General features: G+C 35.6%; 1 protein-coding gene across 1 annotated transcript in view; it reads right to left on the minus strand.

Moving 5' to 3' along the window:
* ghrhrb (growth hormone releasing hormone receptor b) overlaps window positions 1–27931 on the minus strand; it is a 48278-nt gene that overhangs the window by 2722 nt on the left and 17625 nt on the right. The window contains exons 3-10 of the mRNA XM_060867565.1: window positions 18437–18544; window positions 9662–9756; window positions 6572–6669; window positions 5899–6031; window positions 5544–5697; window positions 2505–2565; window positions 356–425; window positions 177–268 (exon numbers count right to left, since the gene is read on the minus strand). Of these exons, the coding sequence (XP_060723548.1) occupies window positions 177–268; window positions 356–425; window positions 2505–2565; window positions 5544–5697; window positions 5899–6031; window positions 6572–6669; window positions 9662–9756; window positions 18437–18544 (811 nt within the window). The remainder of the gene's footprint in view (window positions 1–176; window positions 269–355; window positions 426–2504; window positions 2566–5543; window positions 5698–5898; window positions 6032–6571; window positions 6670–9661; window positions 9757–18436; window positions 18545–27931) is intronic.

Here is a 27931-nt window from a genome sequence, read left to right on the forward strand (position 1 = left end):
AAAAATGGGTAATGGGTAAGTGCAAAATGGGTAAAAATGGGTTTGATGCATCATATCGAGTGTTTTTGTTTTAGTTAATTCTACAATTGCATTGATATACCACTTACATGCCCATAAAATCAAAATGAGTCTAGAACATTAATTTCTTTGTTGTGATAATAGAGTTAAGCTCTTACATAAAGTGACTGGTGTCATTGCCTCCAACTCCAGGAGACTTCAGCTTCTCCACAAGTATCCTGATCACATTGATGAAGATGATAAAGTTCACCTGGACCAAAGAAAGCAAACAAAAACCTTTTAAAAACTACAGCCATGTCTTTTTGGTCATATGCTGTATTTTAAATAGTTTACTTACCAGAAGAGATACTGTAATCGGTCCTTTTATGATCCACCAAATGAAGGCGATATCTGTGTCGTCCCAGCACCTTTTCCACAGCAGGAGAGCAAACACAGAAGCATTCAGAAGGGGTTATTTCTCTCTGCACTCTTAAGTACTCTGTACTCTTAGTACTCTGCACACTAAACCTGATCTCGGATCATAGTAAGGTGTTATATTTTCCATTTATACATTAATAAAGACAAAACACCTTACACCTTAGGTACATGTTGGGTACACGTCATCAGATTCAAATGTAATACACCACCGCTGTTCAGTTTTATCTGCAAAGACCAGTGCTGTATGAGTGCAGATTTTCTTTCCAATCAAGCAGAAGCTACACCATATTTCCTCCTTTTTAATCAGCTGATCTTAGCTTTCAGTAGACCTGGGTGTAGCTTCTGCTTGTTTGTAATGAAATCCTGATTGGTCACCAAATTGGACATCCCTTGCTATACAGTCATATTCACAATAGGACATAATCAGTTTTGAGTAATGAGCACAATAATTTCATTTAATACTGAAAATGTGTACATCAGACCTATTTTCAGTCCTAAAATAATACAAGAGACTTTTTTTTTCAAGAGACTTTTCTACACTCACTCACTCACTCATTTTCTACCGCTTATCCGAACTACCTCGGGAACTACCTATCTCAGGCGTCATCGGGCATCAAGGCAGGATACACCCTGGACGGAGTGCCAACCCATCGCAGGGCACACACACACACTCATTCTCTCACGCAATCACACACTATGGACAATTTTCCAGAGATGCCAATCAACCTACCATGCATGTCTTTGGACCGGGGGAGGAAACCGGAGTACCCGGAGGAAACCCCCGAGGCACGGGGAGAACATGCAAACTCCACACACACAAGGTGGAGGCGGGAATCAAACCCGCAACCCTGGAGGTGTGAGGCAAACGTGCTAACCACTAAGCCACCGTGCCCCCCACTTTTCTACACATCACCGAATAATTCAGCAAATTTTAACAAAGACCATATTGCAGATTTACAATTAATTACAAAGTGATTACACTTTAATTATAAAGTGATGTGAAAAAGTGTTGGCCCCCTTCCTGATTTTTTTCTTTTTTTTGCATGTTTGTCACACTTTAATGTTTCAGATCATCAAACAAATTTAACTATTAGTCAAAGATAACACAAGTAAACACAACATGCAGTTTTTAAATGAAGAGGTTTTTATTATTAAAGGAAAACAAAATGCAAACCTACATGGCCCTGCGTTAAAAAGTGTTTGCCCCTAAACCTAATAACTGGTTAAGCCACCCTTAGCAGCAAGAACTGCAATCAAGTGTTGTGATAACTTGCAATGAGTCTGTTACAGCGCTGTGGAGGAATTTTGGTCCACTCATCTTTGCAGAATTATTGTAATTCAGCCACATTGGAGGGTTTTCGAGCATGAACCACCCTTTTAAGGTCATGCCACAGCATCTCAATAAGATTCAGGTCAGGACTTTAACTAGGCCACTCCAAAGGCTTCATTTTGGTTTTTTTTTTCAGACTTGCTGGTGTTTTTTGAATCATTGTCCTGCTGCAGAACCCAAGTTCGCTTCAGCTTGAGGTCACGAACAGATGGCCGCACATTGTCCTTCAGGATTTTTTAGTAGACAGCAGAATTCATGGTTCCATTTATTAAATACGTAAATATAGCACAGAAATAATATGGTCACTTTTACTTCGTTTTAATCGTTCTGTAATAATCATGTGACATCTGTGTACATGTGTGTAATTTTATTATTATTATTATTATTATTATTATTATTATTATTATTATTATTATTATTATTATTATTATTACTATTTTGCATACTGTTTGTACTGTTGTCTTATAAAGAAAAAAACAGTAGAAAGACTATATAGTACAATTCTCTTTGTACACATCAAATAAAGATGTGATCTCAATTTAGCCAATAATTAGCCAATAAGACAACAATGTCTGACTCAATACCTTCTGTGTACTCTATGATTTATGCAGGTTTTCACAATGCTGATGAGATTTGGTCAGTCACACACTTCTTTTTGTATATTTTTGTACAAGACACACACACACACACACACACACACACACACACACACACACACACACACAGAATATAGACTTACCCTTTGTTATCATAGAAATTCCTGGCCAGAACCCAAATAATCAAGACTATTGTTGGAAGGCCTAAAAAATACAACATAAGTTGGGGAAAAATATTGTTAACGATAATAAGGTATTACAATTCTATTCTAAATACAATTTGTTTACAGTTATATGGTATTCATCATGTTCAACAATGTTAGACCGAGACTTTTACTGATACAAATGATATAAATGTAGAGGATGTTTCAGCAAAAGCTTTACAAACACATTCCATACTTTGTTGTTAATCATTTATTTGCACTCTAATAGAAAATGCTGTCAATTTTACAGAAATTTCCTGCTGACATTGGACGCCAGTAAAGTACTATCAAACAGACAGTAAACAACTATAAAATATATTTGCAGAACAGTAAAGTACAAAGTAAGAACTTTAATATCTCAATGTTGTTATGTGAATTTTAATTAGTATTCCATCAATCAATCCATCCATCCATCCATCCATCCATCCACCCATCCATCCATCCATCCATCCATCCTTTCTTTACACCGCAGAAGACTCAGGGCATATGGCAGGGTACACGCTGAACAGAATTCACGGCACAATCTCACACACACACACACACACACACACACTACAGACAATTTAGAGATCCCAATCAGTCTACAAGGAAACCAGCAAAGCCACCAAGCTAAAGTGCCTCTGCATTTGTATTCAAATTTGTATTTTATTTTTATGTGACAAACAATCAAACAAGCATTTCACTGCCTTTTATACTGTGTATGATAGTATATGTTACAAATATAATTTGAATTTTAATCCAGTACATGGTACTCCATTTCTTCAGTACCCAGTTAAGGGACTTGATCAACCATTACAGTGCGGTACTGCTAGGTTTGGACCATGCAACCTTCTTATCTGTAATTCAAAGACTAAACCAGTAAGATACACACAATACCACCACCAACAACAACACAACTAGTGTTCACTGATTCAACTTGTTCCACACTGCTTTGAATGAATGCCAGAATACGGAGGTACAGTAGCTGGTGGCTCAGTAGTTCAAGTTTTGAGTCAAAGCTAAGAAAGTCATCTGTTCAAGTTCAACACCAAACTAATTTTACTGGGTCAACCTTTCATCTCAGTTGTATCCAGTATCAAATAAACAAGCAAACATATTGGTTTGTGTGTGTTTTTATAAAATATGTAAGATATTTCAGAAAATTACTGTATATATGTTTGCAAGCTCTTTATTCTATATTTTAACTAGGATGAAAATAAATGACTGTAAAATCTACTTTTATTACAATATTACTGAATTTACTAATGTGAATGATGAACTTTTTTGTGCTGTTTTATTGTTTTTCGCACTTTCCTACGGTGGCCGAGAAGTGCAAAACAAATTAACAAATCCGAAAACACATTAACAAATCCGAAAACACATTAACAAATCCAAAAACAAATTAACAAATCCGAAAACACATTAACAAATCCAAAAACAAATTAACAAATCCGAAAACAAATTAACAAATCCGAAAACACATTAACAAATCCGAAAACACAACGACAAGTCAGACAACCCAGAAACGGTAGTGTATCGTTTTTGAATGGAAACTTACCGATCATTGGACAAGACACCTGTCACTCAAGATATACAGGTATGGAATCTTATGTGTAATGTGTAAAGTTCTCCGTTTAAATATAAGAAAATAACAGAATTAATCCACAGTAATCTGTTCCATCCATCCATTCCAACTTTTCCCTGCGGCAGACTGTTGAACTTCATGTATACCTTGAGTGACAGGTGTCTTGTCCAATGATCGGTACGTGTTCCAATCACAAACTATACCAACCTCTTCCGGGTTGTCTGAATTGTCGTTGTGTTTTTGGATTTGTTAATGTGTTTTTGGATTTGTTAATTTGTTTTCAGATTTGTTAATTTGTTTTCGGATTTGTTAATTTGTTTTCAGATTTGTTAATTTGTTTTCGGATTTGTTAATTTGTTTTCAGATTTGTTAATGTGTTTTCGGATTTGTTAATGTGTTTTCGGATTTGTTAATTTGTTTTCGGATTTGTTAATGTGTTTTCGGATTTGTTAATTTGTTTTCAGATTTGTTAATTTGTTTTCGGATTTGTTAATTTGTTTTCAGGTTTGTTAATTTGTTTTCGGATTTGTTAATTTGTTTTCAGATTTGTTAATTTGTTTTCGGATTTGTTAATTTGTTTTCAGATTTGTTAATGTGTTTTCAGATTTGTTAATGTGTTTTCGGATTTGTTAATTTGTTTTCGGATTTGTTAATGTGTTTTCGGATTTGTTAATTTGTTTTCAGATTTGTTAATTTGTTTTCGGATTTGTTAATTTGTTTTCAGGTTTGTTAATTTGTTTTCGGATTTGTTAATTTGTTTTCAGATTTGTTAATGTGTTTTCGGATTTGTTAATTTGTTTTCAGATTTGTTAATGTGTTTTCGGATTTGTTAATTTGTTTTCAGATTTGTTAATTTGTTTTCGGATTTGTTAATTTGTTTTCAGATTTGTTAATGTGTTTTCAGATTTGTTAATGTGTTTTCGGATTTGTTAATTTGTTTTCGGATTTGTTAATTTGTTTTCAGATTTGTTAATGTGTTTTCGGATTTGTTAATTTGTTTTCAGATTTGTTAATGTGTTTTCGGATTTGTTAATTTGTTTTCAGATTTGTTAATTTGTTTTCGGATTTGTTAATTTGTTTTCAGATTTGTTAATGTGTTTTCAGATTTGTTAATGTGTTTTCGGATTTGTTAATTTGTTTTCGGATTTGTTAATTTGTTTTCAGGTTTTTTACTGTGTTTTCGGATTTGTTAATTTGTTTTCGGATTTGTTAGTGTTTTCGGATTTGTTAATTTGTTTTGCACTTCTCGGCCACCGTACTTTCCCTATTACACTCAATTCTTTTAATTGCTTAAAATACAGCAAAATACTTATGAGAAGATGCGTCTTTATCTTAGAGTTAACTTAACTGAACTATTCATAAATAAAAACTCATACCTAAAACATCCCCCTGGAGAATTAATTGCTTGTGCTTACCCCAGCCAATAAGGATGTACCACCAAAAATACTTTTTTTGTGAGACAAATGTAAGAGCCAGCAGGGTCTGTAAGTACATGCCCTCCACCAGGAGCCAGAAGTAGTTAGCCAGGATGCTGAACTGGAAAAAGGCCACTGCTGCCTTACAGGATGCCTAGAGATGGAGAGGTTGTGTATAAAATACAAAGAAAGGACTAGAAAGCACTGATTACTGTAGTACTAATAGTAAGCCAACTTATTTACACAAACAGTAAACAGTTCAGGATGAGTAAAGCATTATACAATGCTAATAACACATGAGTATATAGAGTGGGTAAGAGTTTGTCATGTTCATCGTTGTGTTGGAGAATCTTACTGTAGACATGAAACAGTGGTCCTGGGTTTCATCGGTAAAGAGGACACCATCTTTTATAAAGACTGCGCTTGCTCTCAGGATGAAGGAGGAAAACAGGTTGATGTGGATGTAGTTCCTTGTACAATGGAACTTCCTGTTTTAAAAATGTAAACCCAAAATGTCTGTGATTACATGTAAAGGACGTACATTTAAACTGTTATATGATGAATTGGATAAATTAAATAACATGCCATGCCATGTAAACATGATCATAAAAAAAAAAAAAAAAAAAATGTGAAAAAAATGTGAAAAAAATTTTGTGGTTAAAAAAAAGTATTATATAACAAAGTATGTATAAAGTATATGTATGTAAATTATAAATTTTTATATGTAAAATTTGTGTGACATTTCTCTAATGTGTGTATGGACAACAATGATCAAGATAAAGCTCTAACTATGTGAATGAATGAATGAATGAATGAATGAATGAATGAATGAATGAATGAATGAATGGATGGATGGATGGATGGATGGATGGTTGGATGGATGGTTGGATGAATGGATGAATGGATGAATGAATGAATTGAATCAGGTTTTAGATTATACATAAAATCATATGCTCATTATACAATGCATTGTCTATTAACTGGTATATAAATACACAAATTTCTAATGTTGCAAATACTTGTTATACCTGAATGCTGTAAAGACGAAGATGGCCGATATGAGAGAGATGAGAGAGGTAGCATAACCCACAGTGTACACCTGCTTGAATGTATAATAATATGAGGTCTAAAAAAGAGAAATAAGAGTGAAAGAGTACAGCAGCGCTTCATTCACATTCAAAATAGAATTTATTTTTTCATAGGCAAAGCCGGGACATCATTTCACTTGATAAATTTGATAAAACCTGAATTGATAAATCCAAGCCACTAAAAAGAAAAACCCTAACCTGTGAAAATTAAATGTACTAGTTTTCATGAAATCTTATTGTGTTCTAGGATGCAGTAATTTGCTTGCTTGCATTAGGACCACGTTCCACTGTGAGTCCTGATCTTCACGTTGTTTGGTGTGCCTGTGTAATCATTCATGCATAAAATCCTTGATAAATGTGTGTGTGTGTGTGTGTGTGTGTGTGTGTGTGTGTGTGTGTGTGTGTGTGTGTGTGTGTGCGTGTGTGTGTGTGTGTGTGTGTGTGTGTGTGTGTGTGTGTGTGTATGTGTTTTAAGGCTTATCACAAGAGCACTCCTAATTCATGGCAGTGTTCCTAAGCTCTCATTAGCATCTGATCTGACTGCATATTCAGAAATATTGATGAAGTGCTTGAAAGAGAAAAAAAGGTGAAAGATTGGAAAGGAAAAAGAGTAACACTTAACAATAACAGGACACGAATAATCATGCATTCATACCTGAATAAATACTTTCTTACATTCATGAACTAATGAAGAGCTATGACGTGATGCTTATGAGCTCGTGCATGATTAACAACCACTTTAACCACTTTAAACATGTTAGTAAATGTTTATATGTTAATATGTTCATTAACACATGGAGTAAACCAAATCAAACATACTTTATTAAAATGAATATGACTTTAATTCAAAAACAGAATAATTTCAAGTTGTTCACCCTTGTGGGTAAAGCAGCAGAGCCCCGGGACCCGAGCTGTCCAGAGCACACTGGAATTTGAAAGTTAAATAGATGGAAATTGGATACAAAACAGGTTGAAATGATCTGTGTTTGTTAATAGTGTGTCTCTCTACTTTTTATAAGGATGATCAGTGTAAAATATGAAAGTAATCCAGTGCCATCCAATGTTTGTGAACACAGCTGCATATGGCAAATTATGCACCTAATAAACACATACTTGGCTTTGTCATTTCTGCATCAGTTCATAAGTCCTGGTTAAGGTTAGCTTCATTAGTTTGTGAATAATATATCTCTTAACAAATCATTAGCTCATATTTAAGCTTTAATTCAGGTATTAATGCAGGATTATTCATGTCTTGTTTTTGTAAACTGTTGTTGGAGATCAGGATGAGATTAGGAAGCGTAGCTTTATCTTTGTCATCAATCATGTTCTTTCTTTGTTTGCTGAATTAAATGCAACACCTCCAGATACTCTCACACTCTGTCTCTTACACTGGAGGTGTCAAGCCATCCATTTTACTGAATGCTCTACTAGGGCTTGGTTTGAAAGGGGGTGTTGTTCATCATTTTATACAACTGAGCAATTGAGGGTTAAGGGACTTTCTCAAGGGCTTAGTAGAGGCAATTTGTTGGACGTGCTGTTTGAACTCACAAACTTCTGATCTGTACTCCAACACCTTCGTTACTGTTGATTTAATCTACTCTATCTTTAAGATTTACACACCATGTCACATGACTGAATAAAAACTTTATGTTGAACTAGTAAAACTAAGACTGATGTCATACAGCATGTGCATACAGTAGCTCAGAGGATGTGCTAATCAGGCTGGACATCACAGTTGTCAAATTGAAACTGTTTCCAAACCAATAACAGGTTCTAGCATTCCCAACATAAAATAGCCTAATCAGGATGAATGGCCCTGATAGTAACTGATGTGTAATTTATGATTGGACGATGTTCAAGAAATTCATTTATGATCTATGAGAGTAAATAATAAAGTTAATAATCAACCTTATTCAGGTTGATCACATCTGCAAGGTTTCCCATGCTCCTTCTCAGTCAAAGCTGATGATGTAATGGATATTCCAGCAAACCAAACTGAAAACACCAGGTCAAATGGAAATTGAATCTAGGGGGTATTTTAATCGGTGTAATCACATGACATGACTGTCATTGATATTCGACATGAATCTACAGTCTGTAGGCCCCAGCCTTTTTCATCACCATTCTGTGTTATTTTCATATAACCACTGGCAGGGCTGTTATAGTCCAAAAAATACACAAAACGTTCAAAAAATAAACAAAAAGACATTTTATAAAAGCCAAGACAAATTTAATACAATGCCTGCAATATGCATTGCCATAGAATGGGAAGATAGCTGAACTAAAAATGTTATTGTACATCTCCTTTAAATATAAGGGTGTTTTTGACTGAAGAACTGAAGCAGCACAGTGCATCTACAGTATGCATTTTCTAATGGAAGGCAATTATGCATTTTTTTTCATAGTAGACAGAAGAAGAGTTTGAAAGTCAAAAATCTCAATCAATCAGACCACTTAGGGTTAGTAACATCATCTCAGCATTCTGAGGTAGATGCTCTGAATGAGGGTTTTTGCTAAATACTTGAAATGGAAATGTTATAAGTTAGCGGTTGTCTGCTAGTATTGCTAGCTCCAGTGGAGTTTAATTACTATTTTACAGAGATTTTCAATGTCATATTAATGCATTGAACCGACATAGAAGTACAAAAACCATCAAACCTTGATTTATAATATTCCAGGATGCAATGCAGCTATAGTTAAGAGTTAGAGTTACTTGGCTACTTAGCTCTATTTTTTTAGCAATCTATCCACTGAAAGCTAAAGCTTTGGAAGCTGATCTGATATGCAAAATCTATGTGAGATGTCCGGGTAGAAGTAAATCGCCACTGCAGTCAACCTTTTTAGATTTACTGTAGTTATTCAGCAACATTACATACTGACACACTGTGGGTAGGCGAGCTAGCGTCAGCAAGAGTACCCGAGAATGAATAGAACACTGCAATTTTACTAATATCATGGAATTATACATTAAATATAGTATACTGACCACAAAAACTATGTACTGTATATTAACAGAGAAGTTGTTTTCACCTCAGTTCCTTCCACTGTTGGTAATACGCAAGCATTCTCATACGATGGGTAAAGGTCACTCCAGCCGTTCTTTGTGCAGTTCCGGTATATGTAACCTGAAACAGATAAAAAACAAACAAACTGTATAGTCACAAAGATCATTTGAATGATCTGGCTTGCTTTGTCCTTTACTTGTTTTAAACCGCACAACACACAAAGCAAACTAATTCTCTATCCCTAAGAAGGCACAGGCACTTGTTCCGTAACGACAACGACCACTTCTCTCTGGAGCGAACTGCGGCGAATAAGATTAGCATTTATTTTGATATGATTATGGTTTCCGTTGTTGGTATTGTTTTCCGCTGTGTGGATTGGACTACAGATGAGTTCACTAGATGGCATGCTGTTCTGTAAGTACGGTTTCTGACATTATCCTCTGGATTAAAGGCTTCTGTGCACATCTCACACAAGTACAAGATTTTCTCCTTCAGTCCGGGGAGAAATTGAGTGACACAAAGAGCTGCAGAAAGGATTAATAGTATTAAAGCAAGGAAATACCAGTATAGATCGAATAATATAAATGTAAAACTCAAAAAGGTGGTTCAGGAAGTTGAAGGTTGAAGGGGACAAAGATAAGCAAGAATGAGAGAGAGAGAGAGAGAGAGAGAGAGAGAGAGAGAGAGAGAGAGAGAGAGAGAGAGATTCTACTGTAATGTTTTATTCAACTGTGACGGAACAAAGACGATAGAAAAAGAAGGTCAGAAAAGAAGCAAGTGACAGAATGATGGATAGATGGAAAAAAAAGTCATGTAGTCCTGACTTTTGACTCAGATGATCCAAGTTCTGACAGCACTGAATATGTAAAAAAAAGTTTAAGATTCACATTCAAAGAACAAAGCAACTACAATAAAAACATTATTAACTAAAGTTGTTTTTCATGCATTTTATTTATTTGTGTATATAAATCACAATGTAATATAATGATATACTGTAATAGTAGGTATAACGACAACTGCATTTCTGTTCCTAGATTTGAAATATATTATGTAGCTGAGACAGATAAATGGAATGATACAAACAGTCAAACATCCCGATGTGGTTATGCTAAATAACAACAAGGATGGCTAAGAACAAAACATTGTACTATTCTGAAATGACCTTCTATGAGCCCTGATCTAAATCCCATTGCTCATCTGTGGAAAGAGCTGAAAGATGCAGTCTGGAGAAGACACCCTTTAAACCTGACACAACTGGAGCAGTTTGCTCAAGAGGAATGGACCAAAATACCTGTGGAAAGGTTCAGAAGTGTCACTGAGAGTTACAGAAATCTCTTGATTGCAGTGATTGCCTCAAAAGTTTGTGCAACAAAATATTAAGTTATGCTTACCATCATTTTTGTCCAGGCCAGTTTCATTAGTTTTTTTAATGCTTCATTTGTACCACAATTCAAAAGCAATGTCTATATTTTTATTTATTATTATTGTTACTTTAGTGACCATTGTGGATTTTTCTTTCTTTAATGGATGGGTACCAACAGTTTTGTAAACACTTTTGGTAACTGCTTATTCAATCATATTTATTGGCCAGAAACAGCTGTAATTGTAAATCTGTGCTTGTTTTGTTTTGGACCAGTTTCAGCTCTCTTGTGTAGCTTTTGAGATGTATTCAGGTTAGAAATCGTCGCTGTCGGGCGGAAACCTCGTATGTCCAAATTTTGTCAATTTCATATTTCGATGCTATTGGTCAGTCCCCACGTGGGTCTGTTATTTTTACAAGTTATTAACCAATCTAAAGTCTTGAAAATAGCTTGAGCGCAAATCTCATAACTCCATTAGACACTTCAACTGTCTGAGAAATCTCATAACTCCACCTCTTCTTCACTCCGCGGGAGAGCTTCGCGACAGCATAATCTTGTATTTCCATGCTCCCAAGTCATAAAGCTTGTATCTCCAATAAAGCGTGACTTTGGGAAAATGCTGTGTCAATGTTGGTACACAACAGTATGATAGCAATATACAGTAAGGTATAATAACAACTTTAACGATACAATGTTTAATAACAAAAAAATACGGCGTTTTTTTTATTTCCTGAAAAATAATGGTTTTGGAGATACGAGGATTCCGCCCGACAGCGACGAAATGTTGCTGAAAGCTGTTAACTCTGGTTAAAGCTTCACCTCAAACACAGATAAACCAACAAACAAAACAAAGCTGATAGACTGTGCTATTGACATTTAGAGCTTTTGGTAGATAACCTTATCCACAGTGACATACATAATCTAGAGATGCCTCATTTTTTATACAAAAGGGCAGTTGTGGGATTTGGGCCTTGCTCAATGACCCAAGGGTAGCAGTGTATGGGAAACAAAATCAAAGTAAGTAGAAAAAAAAGTGTGTGTGTGTGTGTGTGTGTGGGGGGGGGGGTATCGGCACATGATATGAATGCCTAAATAAAGTACAAAGGAGGAAGACAGATCACAAATAGAGGGATAGAAATTAGCATAAATATCCTAATATCATCCATATGTCAAAATCTGTAAATTCCACTGTCATATACATGTTTGAGGAAGGGAACCCATAAGTTTGGAAACATTTTTCAAGAGACTTTGCTTCGTTAAAATGTTTTTTCTAATGATGTAAGACAGAGAGAAGGAACGTTGACAGACTGCTCTCCATATTGAGCACGCATCAAACTCTGCACAGCACATTCACCAAGCAGAGGAGTGTGTTCAGTGGCAGACTGCTATCTCATTCATGCTTTTCCCCCTGGCCGTTAGATTGTACAACATCTCTCAGGTACGGCAGGGTGGAAACCTAAACTGCGGAGTGACTTAGTACAGGGTTTCATCCGTATTTACAATGCAACTGTATTTACTTGTCTATTTGCAGCCACTGGACATTTTACATTTTACGTTTAATATATCCGTTATATATTTACTTGCGTTACTGTCTTTGTGATAATCTTATAATCAATAAAGTATCTATTTATCTATCTATACCGTCATCTCTACAGCTCCAGTTCACTCTGCGTTGTCGACTCTCAACTGCTTAGGGTTGTTCTTAAAATTCACTCAACTGTAGCCTTAGTCAGGTGTGATAGCTTTTTGACTTAACTATATTGTTATTAATGTATTCCTGTCCCACCATTAATCTTGCTAGTTTATTGGGCATAGACACACAGGTACAGTACACGCTTTTAATTCTGTTTAAACAGCCAACTCATGATTTAAAAAGTAACACGGACTTGTCCGTAGACACGATTTAACACCACTGATATGATAAACTGTCCTTAATTTAGCGTACCATTACATAAACACGCACAGCTGAATAAACTAAACCGTTTATTCCTGTTTACGTGGAATTAGTCCGCATTGTGTGTAAAAAAACCTCTGTGCCAAAAGCACAGCACATTTCTCTTCCTCATATTACATCACATATTGTATATTCTGTTTGATATCCTACACTAGGTGTAAAACAGTGTGTGCTGATCCATGCCATAGGCTTTTGAACTGCCAGCACGGACATTTACTTATTTATGACAAATACGAAACCGTTTTAGGATCGTATTAGGAAGGTACGTCACTACAAGATTATAGAATAGAAATATATAATACACTTTTAGACAAAGTAGCTGCACAACCTGCACAACCCTTTTTTAGTCTTTTTACTTAAAGCATTTGGTGATCAAATGCCATTATCATCTGTATTAAATCCTTCCAAGTCTTCTTGCTCTGGACCAAGCATTTATTTAACAAGAACTTCATTTATTAGCATCTAACATTATCACCTTTCTTCCTAAATGTTCTGTTCACATTACATTAGTCCTGAGAATTTCGGCAGCTTGAGACTTATCATGAACATCTATATGATCAAACTGAACGTCTTTTTCAGAATTTTAGTAAGTAAATTTTTCTACTACACCTGATATCATTTTGCTCTGCACTTCTTTTTGAGAGAAAGCAAAGAAAAAAAAAGACAACATTTTTACACTATCTCAGTATCACACAATAGCCTCTAAATCAGTTCTTTAATCAATGATGATGATAGTTGATTTAGATGATTAACCCTATTATGCTGAATAATCCAACCCTTTATGATTCCTTTTAATTTATAAGTGTGTGCAGCAGTGCAAAGCAATAAAAGAAAAATGGTAAAATAATATAGAATAATTATAAAACCACCTGTAATTGGTGCAAATTGTGTATTTACAGAAATAACATAACAAATACGTACATATGTCCATCTTCTGTATGTTTATGTCTAAACACATGGGTGCGAACTGTAAATTGTTAGCACACACACACACACACTCACACACACACACACTCTCTCTCTCTTTCACATACACACACACACATGCACACACACACACACACACACACACACACACCATCAAACCTGCCAAAACACCCACACAACAGCTCTCATCTGTTCATATCTTCGTTTGCTCCTCCTTGTCTCCACACCTGTTCCTAATTGTTTTTGTACACCTGTTCCTAATTCTTTTGTATAAATGTGAGCTACGTCTATTCATTGGTTACGTCTAGTCAAGGTTAGGTTTCGTCATTTGTATTGTCTTAGTTCTCGTCATTTACTGTCTTTGTCTTTATCATTTATTAAACCCCATTCCTTTGAAGCTATCCTGTGTACGGGTCTGTCTCCTTCCTTCCCTGGTTGTTACAATTACTTTAAATATAATAATTAAATTTAATATAAAATGGATATTCATGTATATTACTGTATAATGTTTAGTGTATTCATTATTTATAATGAATATTTTATGTTATTTATTATATTCACACCTGTGTAAATATGTCTCATTCATCTTCAGTACCTGCTTTCTCCTGGTCAAAGTTGCAGAGGATCCAGAGCCTGTCCTGGGATCAATGATATATGTATGTAACTTGTACACCTGCTTATAAGCTTCCATCTCAATGTGGTATAAATCTGGACAGTTTGACCTGAAACATGATTGTTTTCCAGGAAGCTGAACATAACAGAAGGGATAACTGCAGGAAATGGAAAAAACTGCTAATAAAAGCAGTGAACATTATCGAGAAGCAGCTGCACTCAATCTGATTAGGAAATAAACTGGATGCTGTGGGTGGACAGCAAGTTAGAGCGGTATGACGTCTGATGTCTTGATGTCTTATCCGGCAGTATAGGATAAAGCTGAACACTGACAAGCTGTGACCCACACAAACACACTTAGGAACTTACATAAACCAGGTGTGGTCCACTTGTCAACCTGCCCATAATGAAAAAGTAGTCAGGTAACAAAAGAAAAATCTGGACATACAATAATCTGTAAGGCAAAGCAGCCTAAGAGAAAAGATGCAGGTTTCAGAAGATCATAAACGGTCATTTCAAGCAGACAGCTATGCCGACTATATGTATTCTGAAAAGCTAACTGGTTCACGTTAACCCTTTTACCCTGTTCGCTGGCATTGCATTTCACTGCTGGAATGGAAATCGACGTATAAGACATTTACAATCACAATAAGAAAATGAATCAATTTTATAGCCTCAAGTCTGATATAAAATATGTCAAGACTCTGTTGGCTTTCAGTGGGACACGTGTGATTTTCCCTCTGTTGGGATAACCTTACACAACATTTTAGTGGTTGAAAATAACACCAACAATCTTTAGTTTCTTGTGCATAAGCACTTGGGGCATCTCATCTTTTTTGCTGAGGGGAAGAGTTATTTAAAAATACTGTATATATTTTTATGTATTTATTTTTTACATTGCTCCATTAATATATTGCCCCTAGTAGGCTAGGTAAAAAAAAACTAAGTGTCTACTTTCATATAAACCATTAGCCACCACTGTGGAGTGTGACATGACAAAGACATTCAATGCTGTACATGGACACAACTTAAATAGATATTTTACTGAATACCTTCAATGCAGTAGTGTAGTGAAACTAATAGGTACAGTTCAGTTATCAGTATCAATGTAAGTCTGGAATGGAAGAACTGGTTAAATTAGTGTAAAAGTGAATGTAATTTTCATTATACAGTATATTATATTCTATTAATGGAATATTATCCTTTATCTTAGATTACACGTGTTCAAATCCACTCACTAGTGTTTCACTATGAATAAAAGATAACGTCAATGCCGCTGTTCTCAACCTTGCATTTATGACCTCATATACAGTACAGTCACCAGAAATGTGAATGAATCCACAGAATTATTTTAGGTTATTTTATTTATTTATTTACTTACCAGCTCTTATTTATAACGCATTAGCACATGACCTTGATTCATGTAATATTTAAAATTAATTTTTCTAATTATTAGTATTGCATCATCATTTATTCAGAAAGGCATGTACAGTAAAACGTTTGTCATGTTAAGCAAAACGTCCATTTACACCAGCCAGCTCTCCGATAAGCTTTTTGCAAGAATTTCAAGCTTACAAAATGGTATCAGGAGACAAAGATTTAGAGCTCTTAGTCTAAAACATGTAAAACGACAATACAACTGACTGAAATACCTTCTAGCTAAATGCTTGCCGGTGTAAGATTGTGTGCTTGTGTATTACTCTTACACAATACCTCTATGCACATTTTTTTTCTGAATGTGTATTAGTCATGTCTGTGAAGTGCATTGCATTTCATACTCATTATACCATTCTGTCATTTTCAGCTGTATACCAATAGCAGTCATGGTAAGTGGGTGGTTTGGTGTTAGTTGCCAATGGGAGTTTTTGTTCTCGCCTGTTGTTACTAGATTTAGCGTAGCATGGCGTGTATCACTGAGGTCTCTCACCCTGAAGCTAACGTAGGGGGAAAGTTGGCTGAATTCATGCGTTTGCCATGTGTGGTAAAAGGTCCAAGGTGAGGTCCGATGGGAAAGAAGAAGTGTTTACTAGCAATGATTCACAGTGCTAACAAGCAACGGAACAACACTAACCTCCTCTGGCTCCTAGTGCTCTGCCTTCTTTCATGACCCCTTTGATTTTTCATTATTTTATTATTTTCTTGGCACTGAAACCAGTTTTCAATGCAGGAAGCAATAATACAACATTTGTCTCATTCGTACAACCTTTTTTTATTTTAATTATTTATTTTTTAAATCAGGAGAAATGGAACCCCACTTTTTTAAGAGTGAGTTTTGCTGTGGTGCACTTTTGACTGTTTTGAGGTTTTATGCTAATTTTTGACTCCTCTCACATTGATTTTTTTTTTTTTTTTTTTTTTTATGGTTTTAGAGGCAAGCATAAAGAATAGCTTCTATCTATCTATCTATCTATCTATCTATCTATCTATCTATCTATCTATCTATCTATCTATCTATCTATCTATCTATCTATCTAAGTACTTTATGCCATGTTTCCCAGATACCAAATTGTATAATGTTTTAGTTGACATTTATTTTGCATGCTAACATTTTATTTTTCACACACTGAAAAAAACAGTACTTTGGAAAATACTTAGACATGTGAATAAAAGCATTAGTGAAGGAAAGATGCCTTCATAAATAATGAAAATAAACCTTTTTTACATAAAAAACAATCTAATAAATATATAATTAGCTAAACAAAGTCATATTTGGTGTCGATTTTTACAAATTCATCAGTGGTCTTAGGTAGAGTTAAATATCCTGACTTTTTAATTGCTTGTTGGAAAAGTAATGTTAAACTCTGCTTTTTCTCCTGATTCGGTAATCCAGAAGCCATGAAATGAACATCTAAAATAAAATTTGTAGTAAAAAACGAGGGGAATTACAATTTTGTGCAGTACTGTATATGTTTAACAATAAATATTAAAACTTGCACAGCTCATAATAGAGAAAATAAAAAAGAGCTGTAACTACGTACTAGAAGTATTTGTATCTTTCCAGGATGTGTATTTGGATAAACGCTGTTTAAATGTGTACACAACACTCAAGGGCCATGTCCTGGGTTTGGCACATTTATGGCCATCCACTATTTTGTGTATACAGGGCAAGGTTGTAAAAGTCCCCTGTTTTCTCGAGCTCACTCTCACTGCACACAAAGCACTCTGCACAGCATTGTTTCCTCCATGTCTATTCTGAAGATGGCAACGATACGTGACAGCTGTTTAAAGTGGCTGTAGTGCTTGATAAATACACTTACAGCAACGTGAAAGAGTCTAGATACAGCAAGTTCTTCAACAGCCGCAGTGTATAATCAGCAGATATGCATTGCATCATGCTGTGTGTAATCTGTATAAACAGTACTATCAATAAATTAAACAAGTATGGAATAAAACACAAAAGAACCTTGTAGAAAATCAACAGTGGAATGGAACAGTGTGATGTGGCTGGAAACAACACAGACTTACCTCAGAAAAGTTGATTATAGTTTGAATGATAGCTATTTTGTCCATTTATAGTTATCTTTAATGTTGTGGAACATTGACAGGATAATGTAGTTCCTATTATCGCTTGTATAATAACAGCTATAAACAGTCCATCCCTCAAAAGCCATTTTTAATCTTTGTCTTGAATTTACTATGTACAACAGATAAAGTGCAGCTTTACATGTTAGGGAGAAGCTGGCCATCAGTCCTAAAAACGTTCTTGTGCCGGAAAACTAAAGACAATGGCGACTCTGGAGAGGGACATATAAACAATATAAACAATAAGTCTATTTACACGTTTTAATATATGTGGCTCATCTGCCGTACAAGTCGCAGTGTAAGTTGTTACTGTATTGAACATTAGAATAAGTGTATCAATATAAGCCATGCAGTCAACATCTCCTGACCAATCAGAATGGACAACAACAGTGCCGCAGAGGTAAAAAAGAAATTTAGTGATTACCGTTGTTGTTGGCGAAGAGCTGGGAAACTTCTGAACAAGAGACATTAACCACTTGGCCAACTTCAGCTCTGTACCAGCAACTAATCTCATCCCATTCTGTTCGGCAGCCTAAGGAACACACACACATACACACACACAAACCATTACTATTTTTCTTGTACAATCACAGATGTTTAAAAAAAATCCCACCCAGAAACATAAAATAAAGAGCAATAAGGCTTTTGAGCATATGAGAACATGCTAAATGCTGACAAGGCAGACAGGATGTTTGCTGAAAACATAACTGGAATGTGGTCATAAAATCAAGCCTGTACACAGCTCTTCAGCTCTTTAGTGTTTATAAAACTAAATGTATTAAACCTGATAATACAAAGACTTAATCCATACTGTAGGTTGCTACCTTTCTCATTAAAAATGCCTTGGGTCTCAGAGGAAGGCATGAACATAGTAAGGTTGGGATTGTGAACCAAGTAAAGTAAAGTACTCATTAAAGGACTTCTGAACCTTCCCAACTCCGTCCAGGGTGTATCCTGCCTTGATGCCCGATGACGGCTGAGATAGTTCAGATAAGCGGTAGAAAATGAATGAATGAACGAATGAACCTTCCCAATAGGATGATAAAATGAGTGAACATTTAAATACCTTTTGGAAATAGCCAAGCACAGAGCTGTTAAAATAAAAGCGTGGGAATAAACAGGAAATACAAGTTTAGTACATGAGCTGTGTAAATGAAATTCTCATTAAATAAAGACTTGTGTCATAAGAAGACTGTGGAAAGCATAATATGACTAATAGCATTTGATCGCTAATAGGTTTTAATGAATAGACGACTGCGTACGGAATAAACTACTGGGCATAAAAGTGTGCGATTCAACTGTATTCTATTCTATAACACAAAAGTATAAAAATATGAGTCATACTTTGTACAAGCCAAATAAGAGACCTTTTGACCCCTTTCATGTATTTCGTCCTACATATTCCTCCTGCAGGTCTTTAAAGAAATAGCTCATAATGCTTGTTACACAACAGCACCTTGACTGTGATTATGTACAGTTACTTAACAATAACTCATCAGAATCGGTCAAATCATGCAAACATGCTAGTGTGGAGGTGTGTATAAGTTTCTCTGGTCCTGCACCGTCTTTGCTGTCAGTCTGTCAAACAACAGTATTCTTATCGAGAACAATAATATCAAACAATTTAATAACACCATTGTGTTATTATAAACACTCCTATAAAACCTCTTTCAGTACTAATAGCATATTAATATAAGTTTAAGTTCAATCCTTATGGTCAGTTATACTGTAGTTAAAGAAAAGCCCTTGTTTAAGTTAGTGAATGAGTGAATGAATTTCAGAGACACTATTTCTTCTCTTTTTAACTTTTTACTATTGACATTTGTTTGCTAAAATGTATAGCTGTAAGAAATTAGCTGAAAAGATGTTTAACAATCTGTGTGCGCTTCAAAACAATTAAATAAAAATAGCAAGCGAGAATATCTTGAACATAATCAAATGTATGTTTTTCCCCCCTAAGACTTCAATAAACCAAACATAAGATTTATAAACCTATTATTTATTTAACTTCAAACTGTACATTTTTATATTCCGTTGCTGTCGATCTTTCAGTCGTTCCCTGTTCGGGATCGCCATAGGAGATCATCAGGTCCGCATATTTGATTTGGCACAGGTTTTACGCCGGATGCCCTTCCTGACGCAACACTCCAATTTTAGATGGGCTTGGGTCCAGCACTGACAGTTAGCTCTTTAGTGGCTTAGTTAGCTCCCTGCATGGAAATGAAACCCAGGCCATGGCAATGCGAGTGTAGGATCCTGCTGCTGGACCACTATGGGACTATACAAAAATATCAGCCAAAAGTACAAACTTATTTCAGGCTTGAATGATGAGTTAATAAGTAAAAATTACGGTATTATTTCTATAGTAAAGCCAATTAAGGGCTTGTTAAGGTCATGTACAGTGGACACACCACATCATCGGAAAAAAAAATGTAAACACTGATTAGGTTTTCTTTCAGAATAGGTTTATTCATCTCCACTGTCAGCACTTTGTCTTCCACCCTGTTTCCATCCATGAGAAACTTTGAAGTACAGAGGACTTTGTGTTTTTTATATTTCTCAGTAACATAAGTACTGAGTTTTTGTTTTTCAAGAGAGATTGAAATAAACCAGTGTATCCTGTGTATCCTGCAGGCCATTTATGCATATTGATCTTTTTGGACTTGTCTGCACAACACCCACTTCCTTCACTGGATTTTTTGCACAGCACACATTCCATATACACTGAAATTGCACACAATTGAACTTTTTCATAATAGTCAAACTGTTCTACTATCTATCAATACTCATAGAAAATATGCATCACCAAGGAACCACCACAACTCAGTCCAAATACTGGGACTTATACAAGGCACCATGAGAGACCAGTGTCAATGCATCTAACTACATTATTCCCTAGGTTATATGCTTAAAGAAAAATAATAATCCTGGCTACTTTTCTAATTAATCCACCATCTAGACATTTATCAATTCATTTTTCCCATAATACATACAGTCAGTTTACCCCAACACCTGAGCTCAACAATCCAGTAACCCCCAGTGATCTGCAATTCTCAGTTCTCTGAAAAAAATCACTACAGATAATGAAGAAAGAGTGTCAACAAGACTGAGGAAAGCAGTGCAGAATGCTGGGAAATCCTGCAGATTGGAATACACGTCTGTAAATCTCAATCAGTGCTGTGACACGACCCACACTCAGTGATCCATGTGGGCGTGATGTGGCCCCCACAGGACCGGGAGACTTTGAAGACCCGACGTCACTTCGTTAGCACAGCCGCTATCAAAGCGCCAGCGAAAAAAGCTGTAGATTTATTTTTCATGCCGAGGCCATTCAGTTGTCTCTTGGTCTCTGCTGTCAGAGCTGGGATACGCACAGGGTTATTAGGTATGCTTTTTAAATTCAAATCCATATTGAATGCCTTATTTTGAAGCTCTCTGCAATTCAGGGTATAAGGATGTTACTTCTCTAACTTTGTGTGGTTAGAGGTTTTTGAATTCAACGATTCAACTCAGAACCTGGGTGTTTTATGAATGCAACATGCAAGAGTATAACAATGGAGAGTATTCTTTATATAATTCAATATCTCTACAAGCATTGCCTTTTAAAGAAATTGCATAACACTTGAGCACTCACTGCTGAACTGAACCGTGAAGTCCACAATGCTTGATTAATCAGGCAGGAAAAGAGACTTAGCAATAAAACTCTGAAGGCATTGATTAGAACGATCTTAGTGTCAAGACTACCCAAATAATTCTAATGTAGCCTGAAATATTGACAGTAAATAAAAGGGTTATATTATTAATATTTGAAAATGTACAAGTATGAGAATAAAACGTGAAGGCATGTGCTGTCATAGAGGAATAATCAGCGATGGGTTGATGTGTTATTTTCCAGTAACATGCTATGCCCAAGTGTATTCCTCTTAATTGCTAACAAATTTTGCTATTTGTAATTGTATATGACTATTATGTCTATTAATACTTGCAGAATATGAATAATGTTACATGTAATGCTGTGGGAAACTTGTTAATAGCCCTACTTCCCTTTCCCTAAGTGGTTATTCCACTTGTCAGGCCGCCATTGTAAATAAGAACCTGTTTTTAATGACTTGCCTGTAAAAATAAAGGTTAAAAAAAAAATAAATAAATAAAAAAATCCTGTTATCACTTATTTTACAGGAACAATTAATAATCCAGCTCAAATTATGTGTGCATTTTGTTACACAATAGCAACTACTTACAGTATCTTCTAATTTGGCTGCCACTTTTAATCCAGTATTTGTCTCATTAGTACAAGGGCCTTGCTCAAGGGCCCAGCAGGGGCATCTTAGCATTCCCCTAGATTTGAACTCCCACATTTCTGATTTAACATCCAACAACATAACCACTGAGCTACTTCTTCCTTTCCGTTTTTTTTTCTTTTACCTGATGCCTAGTAGTTCACAGAAACAAAAATACAGTATCAACAAGGTCAAATTAAAGAAGTCATAAAAATCTAACTAATAAATCACCAGATAATTAATAAACACACACTACTTTCTGTATCTTTTTTCCTACACAAGGTCAGTGAGAACCTGAAGACTGTCATACGAGACTTTGGGCATAAGTCGGATGAGCTGCCAATCCAAAGCAGGGCACAATCACACACATACTCAAATTTCCGAGACACCAATCACATGTCTTTGGAAGGAGAGGAGAAACCCGCAAACTGCAGGAAGAACAAATTAAACTTCACACACCGATTAGAGACAGGAATCAAAACCCCCGAATCTGGAAGTTGAAGGCAAACGTGCTAACCACTAAGCCTCTGTGCCCAATCAAAATAGATCACTGTATCAACCATCAATGTACTAGCAAGTACCTTAGTGTTTCCACTTGCTAGGTATTGGCTATTTCGGTGATTTGGATGCCATACAGCCTGAGGGTTAGTTATTAATAAGATTTCATTTTTATATGGCTATATGACAGCTCATATTTTCTTTATCCTTAACTTTTAAATCATTCTTATTGACATTATTTGGTATTGGTTATCTAATGACTTTAGTGTTCAGCTCTAATAAGATTTATTGAATAGGAAATGCGACTATATCTGTTTCTAAGATCTTCCATCATTGGGTTCAATCTCTTCTTCCTGCCCGAAGAATCACGTTCTTATTGCCACATTTATCTTCTCTATTATGCCACGGTTCATCTCTGTCATAATATAATGGCAGCTTTGCTCTGTCTGTGTATATGTAATGTTATTATCGCTTATACTGTAGTTTGTAGTTCTCTTATGGATCCAATTGGGAGTTTAGGGAGATCGTACAGGACGTTTAAAAAAGTAGTTTTTTATTTTGAAAGCGAAAAAAGCAAAGATTTTAACAGATTTTTAACAGATTCTATTATTTATAAAAATGACTTGAGAAGTGAGCGACAACATGTGTAGTAAGGTGTTTAAATAACTAAAACAGGACTTCCTCTTCAGCTTCCCTTGCTGTCAATTTGACAGATGAGCTTGCACGGTGTATGAGAATCTGTAGATATTATCTTCGCTTTCAGAACTCTCTTCTGTTCCAAAAGACTCAGGAAGATTATACAGCAATGATAAATTATTTTTGTCATGTTATTCCACATCACAGAGTTACAGTCTACAAGCAAGAGAAGACAGAGATGAGCCGCTAAATGGCCGGGTATATCAAAAATAAAACATAGATAATGACTTATTTATTACTTTTATTTATTACATCTATTATTTAAGTCTAAACATTGCTGTTATTCTTTATGATTCATTTCCATCCAGAAATTTCCATTTGCTTTGCTGGACTTGAAATATCTAGCTGACTTTCCAACACTGGACCAAAAGTATTATATCATATACAGTTTTTTATCTTTTAGACACCCATGATTGGCTGGTGTCTCTGTGACTGACAGCGGAGACAGCGTACCTCAGAGAACCCAGAGAGTATGGCTGGTTTTGCTTCCATTTACATTTACAGCAATTGGCAGATATCCGGCAAATGAGGGTTAAGGGCCTTGCTCAGGGGCCCAGCAGGGTGGGATTCGAATTCATAACCTTCCTATCAGGAGTCCAACATCTTAACCACTAAGCTACCACATCCCCCGAAAGCCGTGCTCCTATGGTTTCTGGTAACAGATGGCTGTGTTGGGATTCAAACTTTTTGGCTGCCACACATAGGAGCTAAATTATAATTATTAAACATTTTAAAAACCTAAAAATGTTTTTTTCTTCTTTTATTTATTAACCCTTTAAAGTTCAGGAAGGACAATTAAAGTTAAAGAAACATAATTACAGCAAAAATATATAGTTATATGTAGATCTTGCAACCACTAGATGTTTCCCAGTCGCTTCCCTTCTTCAAATTAGCTAGTATACAGGTTTTCTTTTGTTTGTTCATTCATCTTCAAAAGGCTCTTTATCCTGGTCAGAGGTGTGATGTATCCATAGAAAGATAAATGTCATTCTCCATTCAGAGAACAAGGAAGCATGTGCACACTCATCTGTTCTGTACATTTTTATACTTGGCCTTCAACTTCAACTCTAATATAGATTTTGTGTGATTCACTTAATTTTTACTTCAAATCAATTTATTTGTATAGCACTTTCAACAATTCACATTGTCTCAAAGCAGCTTTACAGGAGTATTGAAACAAAATAAAAAACTACTACTATATTAAATAATTAATAATAGTATAATTAACATTACTACTATTTCAAAATGAATATAATTTCTATGAGTTTCCATTTGTCAGTGTTTGTACGTTCGCACAGAACTAAAATGCAAATGTGAAATGTTATGCATGATTTGAATTTCAAATTGAATTATGTCATAATTTATGCATCCATGAATTGAATACACAATTGCAGATAGAATTTGCAATTCGCTTTGAAAAAATTAGCCTGTTAAACACTTTTATAACGTTCATCCGCTTTGGCAGGTCATAAAACTATCATATGTTCCAGCTGTGTGTCCGGGCACTCATCCGAAGAGTGCACTGTGCAATATGCAGAACTTAACTGACCTCACAGTCACATTTACCTCGGTGAAGCCATGTGTCTGTCTGGGCCCAAAATGACACAGTAAAAGCTTGGTGTATAATTACCATATAGACGTAAATGGATCTACTATAGAAGCCTGTAGAAGCCTGGTGTCACAGGAAAGCTTTGGGTGGTTTGTCAGGAGCTACAGAGATCTTCACTCAGGCTGCACTGTCCATTGGAAACAGTTTGTGTTAAATGGATGAACAGTGCAATGCTTCACATTTCATATCGAAACATTTCATTGCTGCATTTTTATGAAATTCTAAAGCAATTGATCTGGTCTGCACTGTGAGAAAGGTGTTCGGGGACGAGATTGAGGGGTATTACGAACATAGCACACCTGAGACCTGATGTCACATCTCTCTCTCTCTCTCTCTCTCTCTCTCTCTCTCTCTCTGTGTGTGTGTCAGCCAAATCTGAGCAGAATAAGTGGTGAAAGAGCAGAACAGCTGTAATGTTATTTGTTTTGCAATAGTTTTACATTACTGTCTTACTGCCATGCCAAGGGCACAAACACAAAAAAGATCATGTGATTGTTACAACTTTTTTTGTACATGATAAATGGAACTGTCTTCAGATTACACAAGAAAATGACAAAACTCCTAGGTATGCTTTCTACTTTTAAATGGTTTGTTTTAAAAAGAAAAAAATCATGAAACATCACACTATTAAAAAACCAAACATAAAACAGAACAGTAAATATAAATCGCACAGGTCCTTGCTGTTTAATGTAATCTTGAGCTGGCTTTATCCAGTGTAGCTCCTGACCACTGTCCTGATAACAGGCTAGTTGTTTTTACTTGTTTCTTGTTTCACGTTATACCTCTATATGAGGTCCATTCATTTCTCCTCATGACTTTTACCTGTTCATTTGCTTGCAGATATGATTATGGATTTGCATGCGATGACTGTCACTGGTTAGGTTTCAATCAGAATAAAAAAGAAAAGAAAAGAAAATATAGATCATAGCTAACGTGTTACAATAAATTGTTCTAAAACCTTCTATTAAAAAATATAAAAGTAATCCCTTGAGCTTCATTCAAGACCATACAGGAAGTGAATCTCCTCACATGGGTATGTTTCTGCTGAGAGAGGATGAAGAGGAGGAGGATGAGGAGGTGGAGGAGAACACTCATCACCATCATAGGGAGAAGGTGGAAAGGGCAAGTGCTACATTGTGAGTTATGTGACATGTCTAAATGCCAAGGGCGAAGAAGGAAATTCATCAGGTCTTTTTTTCCCATAAGTTGCTGTTTGAAAGATTCTGATCTCGAATTCAGTGGGGCTCCTCTGTCAAGTAGCTCTTAGCATGCTATAAATAGACAGCCTCGACAATCAATGATTTCTCTTTTACTTTTCCTCTTTTCCTTAGAAAGAAGGAAAGACAGGGAATGACCCCAGGTATTGTGCTGCCATCAGAGTGTCAAAGAAAATGTCAATGTATTATTTCCATGACAAATTCTAGCATTTACAGCTGATGACGATGATAATGGTTTTCTTATTATTATTAATAATTCTTTATCTAATTTATAAACAATCATCTTATTGCACTTCATATTGTCATTTGAAATGAACAAAAGAATATGATTCATTATACATTATAAACCTACATTCTTTTCATATATGTATTCATGTACCAAATCTGATAAAAGAAAGAATAGAAGAAGAGAAATGCATTGTTGAGGAGAAATTTGAGATAAAAGTAGAGGAGGTATAGAAAGTGAGACGAAAGAGAGACAAAAGTATCAAAAGGAGACATTAATGAGCAGATTTCTTATGAATATAAACACCTTTATGGGGAATGTGGTAGCTTAGTGGTTAAGGTGTTGGCCTACTGATCAGAAGTGTAACGGTTGAGGGATCAAACCCCGGACTTCCACAGTAGTCACGATAACGTATGTGATGAGAATCAGACCCAAATGCAGGATTCAGGGAAGCACAGGTTTAATCAACAAAAGTAAACTACAGTGAGACTTATACCAAACACGGGACAAATACAACATGATTAACAACGCAAAAACATGGAAACCTAGTAACACATCCAACCATACCGTGCAAACATGAAACAATGACTGACAACGACAAATACAACAGGACTGATATATAGGTGCAGGTCAATAAATAAGAATGTTGTGGAAAAGTTCATTTATTTCAGTAAATCAACTCAAATAGTGAAACTCGTGTATTATATAAATTCAGTACACATAAATTCAGTGGTACTTTTAATTGTGATGATTTTGGATCACATTTAACAAAAACAAAAAATTTGAATATGGTGTCATGCCAGTCAGCTAATCAACTCAAAACACCTTCAAAGGTTTCCTGAGCCGACAAAACGGTCTCTAAATCAGTCTGCTAACAGATAGAAAACCATAATGAAGTCCCAGAGAAGAATTCTTAAGGGTTAAATATTTCTGTCATGGACGCCATGGACTATTCCCCACCTAAAACCAGAGGGACGTTCGGGCATGCTTTGTTTATGATTTGGGCAATGTGTCTTTGTTATTTTTGCCCTGCCCGATCCTTAATCCTCTGCACACCTGTTCCTTGTGTCTCACTGATTGTTTCCCCTATTTATACCTGTTGTCTTGTGTGTGTTGTTTTTTTAGTCGTTTGTGTTTGTGTGTGTCTTGTTGTGTCTCCTGGTTTCTGTTTTGTTTTTCAGTTTCCATGTCTTTCCTACTGTTTTCCTTGTGTTTGTAGTTTTTGTTATTTTTCTTAATAAACTCCCTTTTTATGTTATCCCTGCATTTGCCATACATACCCACTCTTTTTCTGGGTTCTATAATTACGAATGGATAGAAGTTTTATTGTATAAATATAAATTCAAAAAGGATCAAAATTTATATTCATGCACACAAATAAATATGAATATAC

This window comes from Tachysurus vachellii, chromosome 4 (assembly GCF_030014155.1).
Source record: "Tachysurus vachellii isolate PV-2020 chromosome 4, HZAU_Pvac_v1, whole genome shotgun sequence".
Lineage (NCBI taxonomy): Eukaryota > Metazoa > Chordata > Actinopteri > Siluriformes > Bagridae > Tachysurus > Tachysurus vachellii.